The 22,078-nt window shown below is 34.0% G+C and overlaps 2 protein-coding genes across 2 annotated transcripts in view; one reads left to right on the top strand and one right to left on the bottom strand.

Moving 5' to 3' along the window:
- Positions 1-22,078, top strand: part of LOC121739399 (E3 ubiquitin-protein ligase highwire) — a 154,280-nt gene that overhangs the window by 82,412 nt on the left and 49,790 nt on the right. The gene's annotated exons all lie outside the window — the stretch shown is intronic.
- Positions 1-22,078, bottom strand: part of LOC121739401 — a 49,575-nt gene that overhangs the window by 14,286 nt on the left and 13,211 nt on the right. The window contains exon 2 of the mRNA XM_042131860.1: positions 2,801-3,053. Coding sequence (XP_041987794.1) covers positions 2,801-3,053 — 253 coding nt within the window. The remainder of the gene's footprint in view (positions 1-2,800; positions 3,054-22,078) is intronic.

Below are 22,078 nucleotides of genomic sequence, written 5' to 3' on the forward strand. Positions count from 1 at the left end.
TAAATGAAATTTTGCACAGTTATGGCTTATATGGTAAACGAGTGCATCGAGCTTATATTATTTTGAAATTATGCTCTTATCATAAAATTTTTAACAAATAAAACATTACTCACACTACAATACGCACACTCAAGAAGATGACAGATTTTTGAGTGACATACCTATACATACGAATTATACTCTTATATTTATGGTTAAAGTCTGTTGACGTCTTTCGAGCCACTCTGACATTGGTAACTCACCGAGTCGGCCATTTTTAAAAGCAGAAGAAGTCTGTTGACATCAAGGTGACAAATTGAAATGGATTATAATTTTTTTTATTGAATGTTAGATACTAATTAGACAATGCTTACACGGCCAGTTTGAGATCAGCTGAGTCCTAGAAACAAGAGTTGAAAAAATATACTCGTATATGATAAAGTCAATATTTTTTTACAAAATATAGGTAGTAGTCCTAATGTCGTTGAAACTAAGGTCGAATTTCGACCATTGGGCGATCTCTAGGATATGTAAATTATAAAATTTAAATCATTTATTAATTAAAAAGTTCGCTTCTAAATGGTTTAAAGAGATTACAGATCTGAGAGAGACGAAGTGGTTTATCATACTTCATAACGGGCCTTTCCTGCCCCTGTGCAAAGCGGACCACGAATCACGATGATAGAAAACTCAAAGTACTTCGTTGCAACATGTACAGTTTCCGATTAATTCAACAACTACTATCACTCAGGAATTTTATTTTTAAGGTCTGTCGAAAAGTGGTAATTGTAGTACAAAAGATTTGTTGATCTTAAACCGGCCGGGCAAAATATACTCATATAACATAATATTTCAAACACTATTCTCTCAGCAGATACAATATATATTTGGTTATCGACAGGGGTCGCTGTTATAATAAGCATACATACAGCTTGACAAAAAAAAGGGTCTGGCGCTGTAACAGCTAAGGCTTGTCCTGCAATCGTGATAATATAATGATTCCATGAATCGTGCCACCGAGCATTGTGGTTTGCGCTGCAGCTAATAGTGAACAATATCGCGTAACAACGGTTCCTGCATTATGGCACGAAAGTAAAGGTCGTAAGTCCCAAAAATGTTTTTGATGATTACTAAAAATTAAATAGAATACCTACTAATATTTCCTGTAGCCATTATTTAATAAAGTGTGTGATTGTAGCAGTGCAAGTTATTTAATGATAGTAACTCAATAAGTGTAACAGATATTTTTGAAAAGAGCAGTAAGATTCATGATTTCCAAAAATTATTATATTTTCGTTAGGCAAATATCAGATAAATATACAAGGATTAAATAAATCTCAATTTCATTTAAATCAATCGTCTTCCGGGATCGTAATACTTATTACAAAACACAGCAAAATTTGGCAGTCCGCTCTTAAGCTTAAGGAGGGCGACTAACCCAAAAAATCACACATCCTCCTTCTCTCTTCACACTCACGCCCGTCTTTCATATGCCAGGTGAAAAAGGACGACGCGGAATCATCCTAAATGATTTTAAAAATCCGCCAAGTCAGTGTCTCAATGATAGAATTTTATAAAATGTGTTAAAATATTAACTTAGTTTCATGCACGGTTATGGCAATATATGAAAAATTCGTGAAAATTAGATGCATCTTTGTGATTTTTTTCTATCGAGAAAATTTTAAGATATCGTGTATTCGTTCAGATCAAATTCTTGTAAATATAATTTAGTACTTATGTTTAGAAATGAAACCATTCGGGACTTATTTTCAAGTATAGTTAGTCGCCCCCTTAAGGAGCGTTTTAGAGTAATTACTCCTTAAAGCTTGATACAGATCAGTTTATACAGTATACACGCTCTTGTTCTGTGCTATTGAACATTAAGATAGAGTGCGCAGAGCAGATTTTGGGATGTGGCCTCCCAAAATGGACCAACAAAATTTGCATTGCCTCAGAAACAAGGGTCGCTCAGCCTAAAATGCTTTTATGATAGAAATTCGCTTCGAATACAGATTTAAAATTTATAAATAATTCGCATAGCAGAGATAATAAAAAGATAAACAAAAGGTTTGAAAATATTTTAATAAAATCAACAAAAGAGCGACGAGATTTTTCAAGCCATGGATTTTATTTATAGATTCGGGGGAATTCGCTAATAGCCACGCAGATGGATTGGCACTCGTAGTGTCACAGCCTAACAGGCGAGACAATAACAGTATATTGCTTTAGTTCCATATACAATTGACACCAATATACACCTTAAATAATGAAAATATTTATACAAAGCATACGATGTTGACGGCGTGTTGTCTTTGTTTTAACTATTAACATCTAAAAAAGATACATACAGCCGAACGTACTCTACTTTTTGGAAGTCGGTCAAAAAGTAGGTAACAAGCTATAAAATAATATGTTGTCTTTGTCTTTCACAAAGACAACATATTATTTTATAGCTTGTTAAACATAGTGTAACTTTAAGTAGTTTTCACGCTATTTATCATATTCTGTTACAGGTAAAAAATTATGATAAATAGCGTAAAATTTGTAAAAAGAAGAAATACGATTATTTGGCGATTTTATTAACTCTATGCAGCTATCTATGATCAATTATACACGAATATGTGATCACTGATCAATATTTAGTATAATTAGTACCCTATTTTTACTCTTTTATCAACATGTGGCATCAAATATGTATAAGTAATATTAATTCCCGGGAATGTAAAAAAGAAACTCATATAATTTGTGTGTTGAGATAGTCATCCTAAAAGCTAGTGAGCACTACATCCTAATGTACTAAATATATAGAGCATCAACATACCTTTTATATTGCTAAACGTCCTATCTTCGATTCGCAAAACATCGCAGTGTGCTATTTCCAGAAACAGACTGACAATGTTGAGGTTGACTGCGGCGGATTTTCTTAGTAGAATTATCTGTATGTGAGACAGGTGGATGTGTCTTGCGTCCTTCAAGCCTGATATCGCGTTGGCATCGATCATAACCGCTTCGGCTCCAGTCACGATCAAGTTGGTGGTGGCTTCCGGAAGATCACCCTCCAGGATGTCCAGTTTCTGGAGAAGAAAGAAAGAATACTTAAGCATTTTTCATAGGAACGTTTTCAAAGGATTTCTAGCGAGTCTAAAGTGGTTAGCTTAAGTGCCTACCTTACTAAGTTATAATGACCTTACTAAAATAAACATATGAATGCTTTTATCAATATTGTGACAAGTAACGTTGTATTTAAATAATTCAAACATGTTAACTGTGATTTGTGCATGTCAAATACATGCAATGTTCATACATTGTTTACGTTAAACTACATGTACTTATACAGATGGGTAATGGGAAAATTTCCGAAAGAAAAGAAAAGAAAAGAAAAAATTCCAATACATTTTTCCAATTTTTCAAATATTTTTCTAAGTTAAAATGTCAACCAAGATTAGAAAATAAAACAAGATAACTGCGGGATAACATTTTAAGGCTTTTATTTATTATTTTTCTTGGAAACTTCTATGATTTGTTGCATATACTATGTTTGGTGATAGCACTTAGACAATCAATTGTATTGAGCAATATCACGCTTCAATTTTATTGAACAGTTATTTGACAATTATTAGATTGAAGCCGCGCGATGTTCAATAATATAAATCCTAGACGGTCAATAATATTATTAATCCTGTATCACCAAAAGAAAAAATTACAAAATCATTATCATTCAATTTCCTCCCAACTTTGATTCTGATATTTTTTAGTAATCAATATTTAAGTACCTTTTCGCACTAACGCTGGGTTACACCTGGCCGTTCTTTTACGTGGTATCCCTAACATGACCAATTATTTTTTTTTTAGTGCCCGACAGTTACAGAATAAACCCCCCCCCCCTCCCCAATATTTATGATTAATTATACATACTAAACAATAATTATACATTATTATTATTAACTTTACTATAATAATATTATTATAAAGCGGAACAGATTGTTTGTTTGTATGAACGCGTTAATCTCAGGACCTACCTGGTCTGATTTGAAAAATTTACTTCTAAATACTTAGCTTATTTATCGAGGAAGGCTTTAGGCTATATTTTATCAGGCCAAGACTAATAGAAGCAAAGAAACAGGAAAATGTGGAAAAAACGGTAAAAGTTATTTGAAAGGGCTTTTCTCACGAACTAGTGGAGCAATTTCTATGTCATTTGGCACAATATGGCAGAATAATCACGTTTGTTGTATGTATGCCTTACTTCCAGGCATTGCACAGGCATTTCAAACGTAAAAATACTTTTAAATTATGGTCGTTTGGTCTGTTCGCAAAAAGCGGGACTGTCCCGCCCAAAGCGGGACGTATGCCGTATGGTCACGTTAGGTATCCCCAGTTATAAATCTGAGTAGCGCCTTCTTCATTATACAATGTATCCCGACACCCGTATCCGATCCTTTGATGTCCTGATCTATGGCATATTTTATCGACAAATTGGCCCTCAAATTTTTTCTCTCTCTCGCGGTTGTAAAATGGCAGCCATTTTAGTTTTTCTCGGGCTTTCACACTAATCTGACCAGTACTTCTCATGTAAATATCCTATGAAGATAAAAAAGGTCTCATTTGATAGCTAAACTTGTGGACTACGCTTACACAGGCAATATATTATAAATTTCGTGGAATTAAACATAGAATAACCAAAGTTTAAGAAAAAAAATGTGCATTTTTTAATTAATGGCTTTTTGTGAAAAATCTAGCACATTAAACTGGTTCTTTTTTGTTTTAAAAAGATAGAGGAGTTTTTCATCTTAAAAACATCTTTACTTTAATGCTCTAAGTCAGATAGTTTAGAAGTTATGACGATTTTCCTATGAAGTATAGGTCAGATTAATATGAAGCCAGAGAATTTTTTTTTTTCAAAAGTTGGAGAAAATAAAAACGAACTCATAACTTATGCCATATTTTAGTGAAAAATTGGCTTTCAAATATCGCTGCCCTAGTTCAACAGTAAGATATGTTGAACAAAGTATGTTTCGAGTTATTCATACTTTTATGATTATTCAACTCTTTCATTAATCAACTCGTTGTTATTTGAAATGTGGTTGATTTTTCAAAAGTATAGTTTAGTTTAATGTCTTAGGGAGTTGTTTATATTTAAATTTAAATAAAATATTTTTATAATAGTTTTAAGACTTTTTAATAGTGAGATAACCTTATATTGAACTCAGAATCGGAATCTCGGAATCGGCTCCAACGATTTTCATGAAATTTAGTATATAGGGGGTTTCGGGGGCGATAAATCGATCTAGCTAGGAATAATTTTTAGAAAATATCATTTTACTCGTGTTAAATCAAATACCGAGCAAAGCTCGGTCAAATAGCTAGTAATTTTATTATAAAAATAAATTTTGGCTGTTTTATATTATTAATTTTAAAATAAAATTAAAATTAATTAATTCTAATATCATGAACGTACGTTCGTTACAGGCATTCATCATCACTATTGTCGCTTTCATTTTCCTGGTTATTTGTACTTAATTTTAACACTTTCGTAAAAACTGTGATGGTATCAAATTGGCAGTAGACCGTACATAATGAAATCAATTTCCTATTTGTGATTTGGTATTGCTGGTGCTTCATCATAAGCACGTTTCAGAGTTATATTTTCTGAGATGCAGCCCCTTGGTTTCCTTCTGGTATTCATAATTTTAAAAGCAAGTTCTGAAAATGAAGATTTGTAGCCAAATTTGTATGGATCTTCTTTTTAGGGTTCTGTTATTCCGTAGCCAAATGGCAAAAACGGAACCCTTATAGATTGGTCATGTTTGTCTGTCTGTAGGTCAGCATTAAGATTTTTATACAAAAATGGAAAATATATTAAAAATTTTAGGGGTCTGTAGTCTGTACAACTGAAACAAAAAAAAAATTTTCATGTAAGCTATGCGTGTATCTATGTCTTCAAAAATTATATTGAGGTTTTTAATATCATTTTTTTCTAACTTGAATAGTTTACGAGAGAGACTCTTCCAAAATGGTAAAATGTGTCCCCTCCCCCCTCTAACTTCTAAAGTTGGGGCATGATAAGTCTAAAAAATATATATGATGTACAATATAAAAACTACCAACGAAAATTGGTTTGAACGAGATCTAGCAAGTAGTTTTTTTATACGTAATAAATGGAACCGATAACATTAATTTAACTTTCATTAAATCAACTGAAATAATATAAAAATAAATTAAGAAATATTTTAATTTTATAAAAATAAACCTTATTGCTGCTGCGGAACCCTTCATGGGCGAGTCCAACTCGCACTTGGCCGTTAATAAAGGAGATATGGCTAAAAAAAGATATTGTTTTTTTAAACAACACCTTTTCACCATTCAAGCCTTTAAAAAAAAGTTGAATTTAAACTTAATATGAACCATATTTGATATTCCATTTCATTTTTACTATTTACTATTTTATTTAAGCTAATAATTTCAATAAAAAAATATTTTTCCATTATTTTTCCAATTTTTCAATTTTTCAGAAAAATAAATGGAAAAATTTCCGAGCTTTGAAATTTTTCGGAAAATTACCCATCACTATGTACTTATGGTTACATAGTCTTGTCTAGTAGTGACTATTTAGCAATATTATGTGCTTTGGGCTTTATGATAATTAAAAAAAATATATATTATTTTACTTAATTATGTACGTACGTTTATAAGCTCTTTAGAGTAGTTTGGAAATTTTCTGAAACAACCATCATTGTAAATCAAAATTTATATGTTGTTGTAACCGTCTTTTTACCTTTGACCTCAAAGGCTTGGCGCAGCATCCTAAACGCATTAAACGCGTCTATATTCAAACGGTAAAGATACTTCGTGTACGGTGGAAGCTTAACGTCGATCGGAAATCTGTTATTATCAACATGGCCATCAGCTACCCGACTACTGAAGGTCTCAATATCAAGATAGCGTACTAATCGAACTCAATGTCAACCTGTATGCTTGTCCTGTCAACGTACTGTAAATGCTGTTGCGAATTCAGAAGTTATGCTTGTAGGGGCATAGTAAAAGGAGAGGAAGTAAGTTATCTTCATACAAAGGCACCGCGCGCGGCTTGTATGTGACATGTGTGCGCCATAGTATCAATGTGTCGCCACGTACGGCACACAACAAAATCTCGGCTAGTTTTAGAGGCTGGTACCGCCGAGGGGTATGTATGAATCCTGTCGATAGGTCAATTCGCAGAAGCGTCTTCGATAGAGATGATATCAAAAATAATATTACTATTTATAATCATAATTATAATCGGCTAATGATGTTACAATGTTAGCCTAGTAAACGAATGATTCTGCTTGGAAAAGTCGAAAGCAGAAATTTTGACTTCGGTACCTTGTTTAGACTAGTTAGGAGATAAACATATAAAAAGTCCTGACCCCCCCGAGGTGAGCCCGAGGGAGGGGAGGGAAAAGAAAGTCCCGTTTTTTGGTTTTTTGCTTACTCAACAAAAACGGTGCTTCGTACGAAATTCTCTTCTACTACATAATAAAAGCTAATTAAATTCTCTACAACTTTGTCTTTTACACTTTGCATCTATCTCCAATCATTGCCTCACTATGAGCTCCAAAAATTGGCCGAGTGTGTTTTTAGGGTTCCGTAGCCAAATGGCAAAAAACGGAACCCTTATAGATTCGTCATGTCTGTCTGTCTGTCTGTCTGTCTGTCTGTCCGTCCGTATGTCACAGCCACTTTCCTCCGAAACTATAAGAGCTATACTATTGAAAATTGGTAAGTAGATGTAGTCTGTAAACCGCATTAAGAATTTGATACAAAAATTGAAAAATTATTAAAAATTTTAGGGGTCCCCATAGGTACAACTGAAACAAAAAAAATTTTTTTCATCTAACCTATACGTGTGGGGTATCTATGGATAGGTCTTCAAAAATCATATTGAGGTTTCTCATGTCATTTTTTTTTCTAACCTGAATAGTTTCCGAGAGAGACTCTTCCAAAGTGGTAAAATGTGTGACCCCCCCCCCCCCCCCTCTAACTTCTAAAGAAGGGGCATGATAAGTCTAAAAATAATATATGATGTACATTACTATTAAAACTGCCAACGAAAATTGGTTTGAACGATATCTAGCAAGTCGTTTTTTTTATACGTCATAAATGGTAAACCTTAAATTATTTTCATTAAATCAACTGAAATATAAAAATAAATCAAAAACCTTTTAATTTAATTATTATTAAAATAAACCTTATTACTGCTACGGAACCCTTCATGGGCGAGTCCAACTCGCACTTGGCCGCTTTTTTAGGGTTTCGTACCCAAAAGGTAAAAACGGGACCCTATACTGAGACTTTAATGTCTGTCCGTCTTCCTGACCGTCTGTCTGTCCATCTGTCTGTCTGTCTGTTTGTCCGTCTGTCTGTCCGTCTGTCTGTCCTTCTGTCTATCCGTCTGTCTGTCTCCGGCTATAACTCAAGAACGATAATAGCTAGAGAGTTGAAATTTTCAGAGATTATGTATGTCTATTGCCGCTATAACAATAAATACTAAAAACAAAAGAAATTCAATATTTTAGGGGGGCTCTCATACAACAAACTTGATTTTTTTGCAATTTTTTGCTCGATATCTATCATGGCATAAGGAAGGCTGAAATGTTCACAAAATTCTAAGCTATATTCATACTTTAATAATTAAAAATAATTAATAATTATTTTTTAAAGAAGGAGGGGCATATCGTCCAAACTAATGTAGCACTTTGAGACATACGCCAAATGAAAGGACTTGAAAAGTTGAACATTTAATTGTAGGACGAAAAATCTCTAAACCATGGGAGAAAAAAGTTAATGAGGGTAGAAGGTAAGAAAAAATCACATAAAAACACCCTATATTATTGCATCAATTTATAGTGTTGCTGGTAAGGAATGACTTCTGGAAAGTAATCGTATATGGCAAACTTGAGGAAAGTGTTGTATTTTAGTATATTCTTTCATATTTTAAGAAATGTATGGGAAAACAATAAAACCTTAAAAATCTAACCTTTCCTGGATTTAAACGTACATCGTTACCTTGGAGAATTTGTTTATAATAAGCGGTACTAGCGAATTATTTTTCCTAAGAAATAAAAAAAAAACATCCTTTATTATGTGCAATAATAAAGGATGTTTTTTTTTATTTCTTAATGCGCTAGTTTTTCTAATTATAAACAATTTCTCCAAAGTGATATTAAACGAAAAAATCAGGCAAAGGTTCGATATTCAACATTTTATTGTTTTTTGTATGAGACAAAATCAAGTTTGTTGTATGGGAGCCCCCCTAAAATATTTAATTTATTTTGTTTTTAGTATTTATTGTTATAGCGGCAACAGACATACATAATCTCTGAAAATTTCAACTCTCTAGCTATTATCTTTTTTGAGTTACAGCCTGGAGACAGACAGACGGACATACAGAAGGACAGACAGACGGACAAACAGACGAACAGACAGATGGACAGACAGACGGTCAGGAAGACGGACAGACATCAAAGTCTCAGTAATAGGGTCCCGTTTTTACCCTTTGGGTACGAAACCCTAAAAAACACACTTTTCAAAATTGGCCAATTTTAGAAGCTCATAGCGAGGCAATGATTGGAGATAGATACAATGTGTGAAGGACGAAGTTGTAGAGAATTTGATTAGCTTTTATTATGTATTAGAAGAGAATTTCGTACGAAGCACCGTTTTTGTTGAGTAAGCAAAAAACCAAAAAACGGGACTATCTTTGCCCTCCCCTCCCTCGAGCTCACCTCGGAGGGGTCAGGACTTTTAGTATGTTTATCTCCTAACTACTCTAAACAAAATACTAAAGTTAAAATTTCTTCTTTCGACTTTTCCAAGCAGACCCTCATTTTGGGCATTCGTTTACTAGGCTATATGTCGTTAATAACTGTAGACTTAATAATTAATAAATGAAACGAATTAAAACATTTTTATGAACTATTTTAATCTAAATATCAAAATGATGCTCTACAATCTACATTTTTAACAACACTTCAGATCGTGATCAAGTTGAGCTAAGTAAATCATTATTAAGTAAAACTGGTGGTGCACGAAAGAGGGGTTTAACAGGATACGGGCTGCTGATTGAATTACATTTAAAGGGGGAGGGGGGAGGAGACACCTACATGGCGTATTGAATTTGATCTCCTTATGTCGAGTGGCCGCGGCCCGCGAGTATTAGTACGGTGATATAAATAGTATTTAGCTTTGTACAAAATTATAACACGGTGAATATTCCGTTTTGAGACTTTGCAGAATTAACACGCTATAATATATGAGCAATTTTACTTATTTGCTGTTTTATTGCAAACAAAACTTCAAAACTATTTTCATAGTTTAATTAGAAGCTGATTTTAAAAAATAGCAAAGTTGCTGCCATAAAAAGGTGCCTATATTCTGAAGTGTGTTCATTCTACAAACTCTCTATGATGAAAATTAAGCACCTTAAATATTATATCATACATATTTTTTATTATCATACAATAATATATTTTGTAAAGAAAAATTGTTATAAAAGAAAAATACGTATATTAATAATATGCCATATGGAATAGTCTCACCAATCACCACACGGTATTGCAATACGTCACAACTTTCTACGATTGTTTTTCAACCGGTAAACGATTTCCGCGCATTCAATCTTTTATTCACCATTTTCGACAGTTGTCACAACTGACATTCTGTTCTTAGGGTTCCGTACCCAAAGGGTAAAAACGGGACCCTATTACTTAGACTTCGATGTCCGTCCGTCTGTCTGTCTGTCGGTGTGTCTTCAGGCTGTACCTCAAAAACCGCTATAGCTAGACTTCTGTCACAGATTGTGTATATCTGTTGCCGCTATAACAACAAATACTAAAAACAAAATAAATTAAATATTTAAGGGGGGCTCCCATACAACAAACGTAATTTTTTTGCTATTTTTTGCTCGATATTAATAACTGCAACACACAGGCACTTGAAATATTCACAAAATACTCAGTTGTATTTGGACTTCAGTCATTAAGGGGGCTCCCATACAAAAAAACACAATTTTCAACTTATTTTTGCTTGATTGCGGTACGGAACACTTTTTTTTTCGTGTGCGAGTCTAACTAGCACATGACCGATTTTTGCTTATTTTAAGGTTCCGTACCCAAAGAGTAAAACCCGGACCTTTTGTTATGACCTATAAGTCTTCCTTGTCTGTTCGTCTGTCTGTCTCTGAAATCATAGATTGTCTATTTCTGTTGCCGCTACAACAATTAATACTAAAAATAAAATAAACATTTAAGGAGGCTCCAATAAGTACAACAAATGTGGTTTTTTGGATTTTTTTGCTTTGAGCAATCAATAATAACAACAGATAGGCAATTTAAATTGTCACAAAATCCTTAATTACGGTATATTAATAATATACCGTAATTAAGGATTTTGTGATAATACTTTAATAATTTATAGTAAAATAAAAATAAATATTTAAGGAAGCCTTCCTTTCCCCATACAATTCCTCTATAATGTTACGGAACACTTCATGAGCGAGTCCGACTCCCACTTGCCCGATTTTTTTAAATATTTTATATCAATAATAAAAGTTGTCTACGGGCTTTTCGGCTTTCGCCCATATCGTTTTTGTATCGCTTTTGTTAAATTTTAACTAACATTCAGTTATCTGACTAGTGTGTTTTGATAACTGCAGTCTTGTTTATATTACATTATTCTTATCAGGTACATATTTATGGTCATTACCACAGATAAGCTGTTGTCTTGAGTCATCAATACTTTAGAATGTGTTTTGCACCCTTGTATATCTAGGTACACTTTCTAGACCTTCTTTAGAATTCTATAAAATACAAACGTTATGAATCAGGTTTACTAGATGCTTCGATTCACGTTTGTAACATATTGTTATCGCTACACTGCTTTGTTATTGGTGTGAGTTGTGACTAATGCTTATCTTGCCCTTACAATGAATTGACAGTCTACAAAGCAAAACCAATATTATGCTAATAAGAAAATTTTATCATCTAGAACCTACGAATAATAAAAACTATCTAGAACCATTTTTTTTTTCAAAGCAGAATAAAGTAAAGTGGTCCAAATTTCCAGCACTAACGGGGCCCATATCCACTTATTTTCTATTAAATATAGAGTAACTTTTATAAAGTTATAATGAGTCTGTATTTAGTAGACCATTACGTAAATGTTATTGGTTGTGGACATTTGCACCTAACTCAATATATTTTTATTACATCTATAATATTTTGTATACAAAATGGTAAAAAAAAACATGACTTATCATTCAGCCATAACTTTGCACTGACAGGGTATTTTTGATTGCAGTCTGGTTATAATGATTCAGTATTTAGTAGACAATTTTACTACCTCTTTAAAGGTCTCGTTAGTGGTGGGGATCAGACTCTATACATTTAAAAACATACTCCTTTTGTTGCTTTAGCTATAACTACAACAGTAACGTCTTGACCTTAAATAAACTAAAGTAAATTAAAATACAGTGATGATTTTCGGGCCCACGCGTTCCAAATGATTTTGAATTGTATTATGGTCTGCAATAAAGAGTTGACACTTGTGGCGCTGAGCGCGGACTACAAAAGAAAAGCGTAGACACACGTCCGCTCCCACATAAGCAATTCCAAATAAAAATAAACCGGCAGACGGACGAAATGTATAAAATAAAGTTACACGCCGTCGAGACTTCAATTATTTCGTCAAATTTTTACGTCTCAATCTGCCTGGCCATGAAATCGTTATCGTTATTAAGGATTAACTAGCTATTTGACCGAGTATTCGATAAAAAACTAATAAAATGACATTTTCTAAAAATGAGTCCTAGCTAGATCGTTTATATATGTCGCAGGGAAAAGAAGATATCAGGGATATCCCGAAATCCCTAGGGATATCACGAAATCGCGGTAGATACCGAATATTCTTGTTTCTTACGTCTTCTTACTAAACAAATCTAGTGATATGTCATTTCACTAAACTAAATCTAGTGAAATGTCAGAAAAGCGGATACCGCCGAATAAAAATCGAGCTACGCATTTCTCTCGCTCGCTCTAATACCCACACGGGCACTAGTGGGAGTGAAACAAATGCGTCGCTCGAGCTGGCGCGGCTCGTGTGATTTTAGTCGTTAAATTATTACGTGTACGTTAAGTTTGAATGCGATTTTCTAAATATCACCTTTTACGACTCTTGAGTTTCAACATTTTTTAATATTTTCCAGTCTTACGCGCATGTTACTTGCATGGTTCGATAGCCTGTTAAATGTATATTATGGGGATATTAATAACTCAATACCGATAATAAGATCCCTTCACGCTGATAATGCCTCATTCGCGTCAAGAGGGCGACTAACGCAAAAAATCGTCCTTCTCTCTTCACACTCACGCCCGTCTTTCATATGCCAGGTGAAAAAGGACGACGCGGATTCGTTTAAATAAAAAGAAAATTATTTTTTTCCTAATAACTCGATAAATATGTAACATTTAAAAAATCCGCTAGGTCAGTTCCTCAATGATAGAATTTTATACAATGTGTTAAAATATTAACTTAGTTTAATGCACGGTTATGGCAATATATGAAAAATTCGTGAAAATTAGATGCATCTTTGTGATCGAGAAAATTTTAAGATATCGTGTTTTTGCTAGGTCTGATTCTCGGAAATATAATGTAGTATCTATGTCTACAAAATGAAACAATTCGGGGCTTATTTTCAAGTATAAAAATAAATTATAAAATCGTCAATTTAGAGTTAGTCGCCCCGATAGTTACAGGGTATTAGAGCGGGCGAGAGAAATGCGTAGCTCGATTTTTATTCGGCGGTATCCGCTTTTCTGACATTTCACTAGATTAGTTTAGTGAAATGACATATCACTAGATTTGTTTAGTAAGAAGACGTAAGAAACAAGAATATTCGGTATCTACCGCGATTTCGTGATATCCCTAGGGATTTCGGGATATCCCTGATATCTTCTTTTCCCTGCGACATATATATATACAAGAATTGCTCGTTTAAAGATATAAGATACACCATTAATTTTGCTTATTTAAAGGCAGAGTGGTAACTTCTTTTATTTAAGTAAAGGCGACTCTCAGGCATTAAAAAGCTCCCCAAAAGTAAACCACTTAAGAGGATACACCAGGGGCTAGAGAAATTAAAAAAAGTACGTGTAATATCTATAGCTGTCTCGTTTTCCTCAAGCCTATACCGCAGAACGCGATAGAGGCAACCGCAGAAAATCAACGATTCGTTGTCCTCTGATTCCTTCTCCAAAACTTACCGATTTAAGTACTTTTTCCATTAAAGATTAAAGAAAGGCTTGAGTTGTGTTCCCATGTATTTTTTTTGTATAATCTAGCCAAATCTGTTTTCTGGATGTTTGAACACAGCGGAAAATCTGGCAATTTTTCTTGGTTTTTGAACGTTCATATCTTATTTAATAATTAAATTATGAAAAAAAGAAAACAGAGGGACATTGTGTTAGTGACCGTAGATATTCAGGAAAAAATTATAACTCTACTAGCATTATCCAGGGAGGAAACAGGGGACAACGTTTGTGTATGGAAAAAAGGGCGGTGTGGACTCCTCTTAATACACCAGAGAAACAATTCAAACGCGAACAAATATAAATAGGTTAGAAGAAAGTAGGTAAGAGAATTATATCGCCCAGCTTATTGCTTTGTGCTTTGCGGATTATCTCTTTCGTTAACAAAAGGAATACTTTAAAGAATTAATCTCGGAGCATTCGGCATCGAGAATACTGCATTGAGCAATATTCTCGATTCGCCGTGTTGTTAATAAAAATAACATGAAAACTGAATGGGAATGCTTTCTAGATCAAAAATGATTTACTTAATAGGAAATATTACTGCAATGTTTTCCGAATAGACGGCAGCACCAGCATAGTCAGTAAACAAAAAGTTCTGTTCAACGTTTCTGTCAATTTTCTGATATGGTTGGATTATATCTCTATAATTATATTAATACGTGAGCCAAAAACTTTGTATCCCTTTTGACGAAAAATGGGGAAACGTAGGTGAATGAAATTTTGCACGTTGTTAATATGGTAAAGGAGTGCATCCAGCTAATATTATTTTATTTAAAATTATGCTTTTATCATACATTTGTTTAACAAATAAAACATTACACACACTACAACACACACACTAGGCAAAATGACAGATTTTTGAGTGACAAGCCTATACATACGAATTATACTTCTTTATTTATGGTTGAAGTCTGTTGACAACGATTGACAACAAGGTGACAAATTGAAAATGGATTATAGTTTTTTTTTATTAGACAATGCTTACACGGCCAGTCTGAGATCAGCTGAGTCCCAGAGACAAGAGTTGAAAAAAATCAATAATATTTTTTTTACAAAATATAGGTACTTACTTAGTAGTCCTAATGTCGTTGAAATTAAGGTCGAATTTCAACCATTGGGCGATCTCTAGTAATATTTACTATGTGTGATAGTGGCACCTCGGCTGCGACCTTTGGGTAATATTCCCTATTTGAGGGAGACTGAACTATTGCGAGTTGATACTGGTGTACCTAATACTATAATGTGATACCTGGTGATACTTAGGATTTAGGAATTAGGATATAGAATATTTTAATAAGTAACCTAATTATGTTTACTTATTAAAATATTCTATACGTTATAATCCACCAATAACACATCCACGATCCTGTCCTGCAGTCCAGATCATATTAAACAATATCTCATATCAAACGACAGATTTCCTCAGAACGTTTACCAGTGATATCACTGTATCTCTTGTATTCCTTGAAGGGACACAAGAGATACAGTGATGTCACTAGTACGGTTAGAATATTGATATTTGCTAGAGGTTCCACTGACAACTGTAAGGCTCAACTTACACTGCGTAATATAAAGCATATTCATATATCTATAATTATTGTTTTATTAAGTACAAATTTCTGCCATGAAATATGAAAGCGACGAAAAGTGTTTGCGCACATTCGTCGACGCGTGCTTTCATAATCCATATTAAATATTTTCATAGCAGATGTTTGTAACTATGTACTTAAATAATAATAATAGAGCAATCTATATATTAATACGTGAGCAAAAAAACTTTGGACTTCTTTTGACGAAAAATGTGGAAACATAGGTGCATGAAATTTGGCAGAGTTTGGATGGAGAAGGAGTGCATCGAGCCAACATTCTTTTAAAATTATGCTTTTATTATACCTTACCTGTTACGAGCTATTTGACCGAGCTTAGCTCGGTATTCGATAATACACGAATAAAATGACATTTTCTTAAAATGATTCCTAGCTAGATCGATTTATCGCCCCCGAAACCCCCTGTATACTAAATTTCATGAAAATCGTTGGAGCCGATTCCGAGATTCCGATATTTTGAATGACAAGCCTATACACACGAATTGTACTCTTTTGTTAGGGTTCCGCACCCAAAGGGTAAAAACGGGACCCTATTACTGAGACTTCGATTGTCTGTCCGTCTGTCTCCAGGCTGTAACTCAAGAACAGTAATAGCTAGAGAGTTGAAATTTTCACAGATTATATTGTATTTCTGTTGCCGCTATAACAACAAATACTAAAAACAAAATAAATTAAATATTTAAGGGGGCTCCTATACAACAAACATGATTTTTTTTGCTCAAGTAGGCACTTAAAATTTTCACAAAGGCCATAATTATATGTGTAATTTAATAATTATCTATACATATAAATAAAATTGGAGTGTCTGTTTGTAATATTGAAAGAACCGTTTTTTACTACACGCATATGAATGTTTATGGGGTACAGACACCAAAACATTTTTTACAATTTTTGTCTGTATGTCTGTCTGTCTGTCTGTCTGTTTGTTCCGGCTAATCTCTGAAATGGCTGGAGCGATTTTGACAGGACTTTTTTGGCACATAGCCGGTGTAGTAAGGCATAACTTAGGCTACTTTTTAACCGACTGCCGAAAAGGAGGAGGATATATTTCACCTTTTTTATATTGGTTCGCGGACAACTCCGTCATTTGTAGACCGATTTCCAAAATTCCTTTGTTGTTGTATGTGATGTAGCCCGAATTTCGTAACATGATCACAAAAGAGGTGATCTGATGATGCAATCCATGAGAAATCCACAGGACTCCTTAAAATTTATATGGAAACATATAGTGATTTTACGTTTTTCTTAAAGATTTTAAGCGTAAACTACCAAAAAATAAGAATTTGCGCCGAAGTACACCCTGGTTCCGAAGGTGCTGTACAGAACACTTGAATCCTTATAGATAAAAGTTCGGCAATTTGAGCGTTGTTTCAACAACTAAAAGCATATTATTATGTCAATGTGTCAATAATACTAATCATCATCATCATCACTATAATTATGCCCTGAATCATCACACTAATCTCAAAAATCTTGCCTTTGATTATATTATTGTTCCACCATTTGTTGACTGATTTTCAAAACTCTTTTTCTTGCTACTTAGTGTTTATGGAGGTACAATAACCCGAAATTGGTACAATGCTTACGAAAGTGGTGATTTGGTACTGAAATTCGTGAGATATAGAAGGAATTCCTGGATATTTTTTGGGACACACATAGCGCGTCTATGTGTGTCTCAGAAAATATCCAGGAGTTCAACTATTTCTGTATTCAATCTTCATAACAATTTTTTACTCCGTAGCAGCTAACTTTAGCGCAATTTCTATGTGCAATTTATCGCTTTTTTGTAGATCTATATTAAATGAACTAAAAAGTATTAAATAATTCATATTCTGTACTCAGTATTTCTGTTCTCAGTCATCATTATTTTAAAGTCGGTACCAACTACCAGCTAACGTAAACGCCAGTTTAATGACAAAATATAACTGCAACTTACACGACTGGTGTCGACTTCAAATTATGAAGATTGAGATCAGAAATACTGAGTACAGAATATGAATTATTAATTTATATTTTTTAGTTCATTTAAGAAAATTACTATTGTCTTTACCTTGGAAGTCGATTTCATTTTTTGTTTAAAATAATAATTTTACTTTTATTCGTTATCCTTAAGATTTTCTATAGTATTGGCGTTTTTATCTACAACTTTAGGTTCATGAAAAGTGACCAGATCAACTACGTAACAAGATCGTCAAGATCCCATTTTTACTATTTGGGTAAGGAAGGAGAAAATTTCTCTTTTTCATTTTCTAAATTTCTCTTTTTCATTTTCTTCTTTTATAAAATTTTGCTGACGCGGACGAAGTCGCGGGCAACAGCTAGTTAATAATAAAATTGAAATAAAATAAAATTTAAAGGGGGCTCCCATACAAAAAAACAATTTTGCCCGTTTTTTCTCTATAACGGTACGGAACCCTTCGTGCGCGTGTCCGACTCGCACTTGACCGACTATTTATGGTTGAAGTCTGCTGTCAAATTGAAAATGGATTGTTGTTTTTTTTATTAAATCTGAAATACTTAGTCAATACTTTAAACGGGGAGCCAAAAGAAAAAGAAGAAAGTCAATATTTTGTTAATAGAATATTAAAAGAATTTAAACTTATAATTAAATTTAAGATCTCTAGTTTAGATAAATGTGCTGTCGACTGTCGTCGAAAAACGCGACGCGTCGCGACGCTTTGACTCTACCCCAGTGTGAGTTGAGCCTAATAATCGCTACTGATAGCTCAAGGGGAGTACTCGCAGGTTGGTCTTGGTGCACTTATCCTATTTGCACTAACAGCTTGCAATACAAGTGTCAATCACTAAAGTAGGTATCAGTAGATAGATTCTATGTAACGTTATTTTATGCAACGTTAATGCAGTTTCAATCTTTATTCGCTTCAGTCCATTGCATATTAAACATCAAAACAGTTTTTATTGGAACGAAGTTCCTTATAGCGCGTTGCGAAAGGGGTCTAGACGGAAAAAGTTGTAACGACATGACACCAAAGTGTCTGTAGGTATATTACAACTAGATAAAAAATGCTATAGTTTTAAGCCGTGCGGTAGCGCGTGTTTCTCTCTCTCTCTCTTTTTATAACTTCGTTCAATCCGGGTGTCCCTTGACACCTCTCAAGTTTTTTTTGGTAAAATTAGGGGGCAGACGAGCAAACGTGCTACCTGATGGAAAATAACTACCGTCGCCCATGGACACTCGCAACATCAGAAGATGCAACTCTTCTCTCTTCTTGAAGGTTTACAGTTCGTTGTGGTCCGAAAATACTGCTGATGACAGTAAGTATTATTAATTCTCACATATTGTATGGTTTGGCAAGGTATAAGGATAACATTTTGTACTTTTTTGATAGATTACGAACTAAATCAAATAAGGTAGGAAGTTGCAATGCTTCATTAAGTAGTCATGGTGCTGTGGTTGTTGATAGTATTACTGTCAGAGTAACAGGATTGTTATCTGACACACACAATAATTTTAATGATTACGAAATAAATATGAAAGGTCATTCGAAGGAACCGGCTTCTGAGTCAGAATGGACCCTGGTAGCGACATCGTGTTATATTAAGTAATTCATTAATTATTGTATAATATGAAAATATAGACTCTTCTATGCTTTTTATTTCCATCTACGGGGTGAAATCTACCATAACGTTAAGTGTAAGGGGGCGTTAAAGGTACATATATCTATGATTAACCAATTTTTATGTGCCAGGTACCTTAGTCCTTGGAGTATGAGGTTTTAGTTGTAGCGTACAAATTGGTGGAAACGTTTTTATTTAAGGGGATACATGACTCTAAATTAAGGTTGCCAACTTCCAGTTTAAAAAAAAAACCGGTTTAAAGTTACATAAACGAGGACAATTTCATCCAAAAACAGGACACATAGACTTGCAAGCAAAATTAATATCTAGAAAATAGGCACAAAAATAGAGGTATAACAATGAAACAATATAAATAATAAATATGTACAACAAACACTTTGATTGTAACAAAATTTTAAACTTACCTATGTGATTTGTAGAAAAGCTGCTTAAAAATTATCCAGGACGTCCCAACTCCCAGGACACTACGAAGCCTAGGACAGTCGGCAACCCTACTCTAAATACCAATTACCAGATACGGGGCAATTAACATTAGGGAATATTTGAAAACGGGTATTGGCCCCCTAAAACTGCTTATGAAGCAGCTAGCAACCGAAAGACAAGTAGTTGATGCTCATGAACAAAGTTCACATATTGCGTACTTGATTTCTGAATCAGAGAATCAAGTTGGGGCGGTTGTTTTGCAACATATCGGTGCTTACACCATTTATAGAAGTTTACTGATAAATTATACGCACCCGCTCCGTTCACTTTAAAGTCGTTTGTCCACCGCCGCTATCCACCACATCCACTGAGAACGAGCTTATTTTGGGCCGATAAAATGCCACTGTATGATCTGTATCACATAGGCTATAGGTTTCATTTTGCTTTACGGCCTCTACGCCACTAAAAAGCAGCGGCGACATGGGTCGCTAGACCAGTGTCGGTAGAAAACAAATCCTACAGCCTAGGTCAGGGCTGTAGGATTTGTTTTAAAATACAACTTAAATAAAATGCAGCTTTATGACCTAGTCCCTAGGTCATAAAGTTGCATTTTATTAGAATTTTGTCGGTGACACCCCGGTGACCGCAGTAGTGGAAACGACCTAAAGGTCCGAACTCAGATTCGAAAAGAAACCTTTCAATACGGCATCGACCTTTTTCAAGTTACTGAATTTGTAATTAATTGCATTGTCCAATTATTATCCCATCGCATAAATAATATTATGCTGTTTAAAATGTACTTCATTATAAAATCCATTTGATAGTTGGTTACCTTTAAAATTATGATGTACAACATGAAATGTGGCCGACATTTCATGTTAAAATGTTATGTAAAACTTGCCGATATTGTTACCGACAGATGGTTCCAAATATATTAATTATTTTCATAATGATTCGCAATTTAATATACGCATCAATTTCATAAAAATAAAACGTAATGCAAGCGTGAATTTACAACTAACTAGATGATGAAACAGCATCTGGTACTTTTATGCATAGGCCATAGCCCACGCACAATCTAACATCTTCATTTCCAGCCGGCATCGCGTAGCCTTGCCCTATATTCTCAGCTAATTCTATAGGAATAGGTACAAACTCAAACTCAAAAATTTTTATTCAGAATAAATTTTTTCAAATATTCTCTGAACGTCGGGGCTACACAGATGCCTACCACCGGTTCGGGAACTAACCCGGCGAGAAGAACCGGCGTAAGAAACTCGCACGGGGCCATCTTTTTCTAAAAAGATGGAAAATTACAAAAAATATATTATTATAAAATAACAGTGTCATTATGACTAAATAAAATACAACGAATGTACAATTATTATACATATTATAACGAATGTACAAAGATTGTGATTCAAGAATCTGTTTCTTACATAACTCAATTCAACAATGGATGAGTGTGATTGCAAACATCGGTGCCTACTGACTATATATTATGACTTTAGCATGACCCCCATGGGTTGATCATGTCAATATTGTTAAAGGGATTGTAGCACAGTCAGTGGGTACCACTGTCGGTTCAATAGATAGGAGTTGCGAAGGTGTGGTATGGGAATATTTGGATCAAGTGATTAAAACATCAAAGGGGTATGAAGATTTTTGTATGGAGCCTGGCCGACATACTATCCGCTAAATGTGTTTTTTCGTGTTCACGAATGTTTTTTTCAAAAATGGACAGCTAACATCAATACAAACAAAAAAAAAAACTTGCAATATCTTAAATTGGTAAAACGTGGTTTTGTCTAAGATATTTTTATTTTTTTTATTGATAGAAGGGGGCAAACGAGCAAACGGGTATTGATGTTAGCTATACATTTTTGAAAAAAATATTTGTGAACGCGAAAAAACTTATTTAGCGAAGGTAGTTCGGCCAAAATCTTCGTACCCATTTATTTTTAAGTATTAAATACTTAAAAATAAAGGGGTGAATTACAATGAACACTGTAATCTAAACAGTTTAATATCAATATGAGATGACATCGCGGTGCTATATTTCTGTTGGATAGACTTATAGTTATAGTACAGGTTCCCTAGAACATTTTCTTGACTTGATTACTA

Source organism: Aricia agestis, chromosome Z, assembly GCF_905147365.1.
Source record: "Aricia agestis chromosome Z, ilAriAges1.1, whole genome shotgun sequence".
Classification (NCBI taxonomy): domain Eukaryota; kingdom Metazoa; phylum Arthropoda; class Insecta; order Lepidoptera; family Lycaenidae; genus Aricia; species Aricia agestis.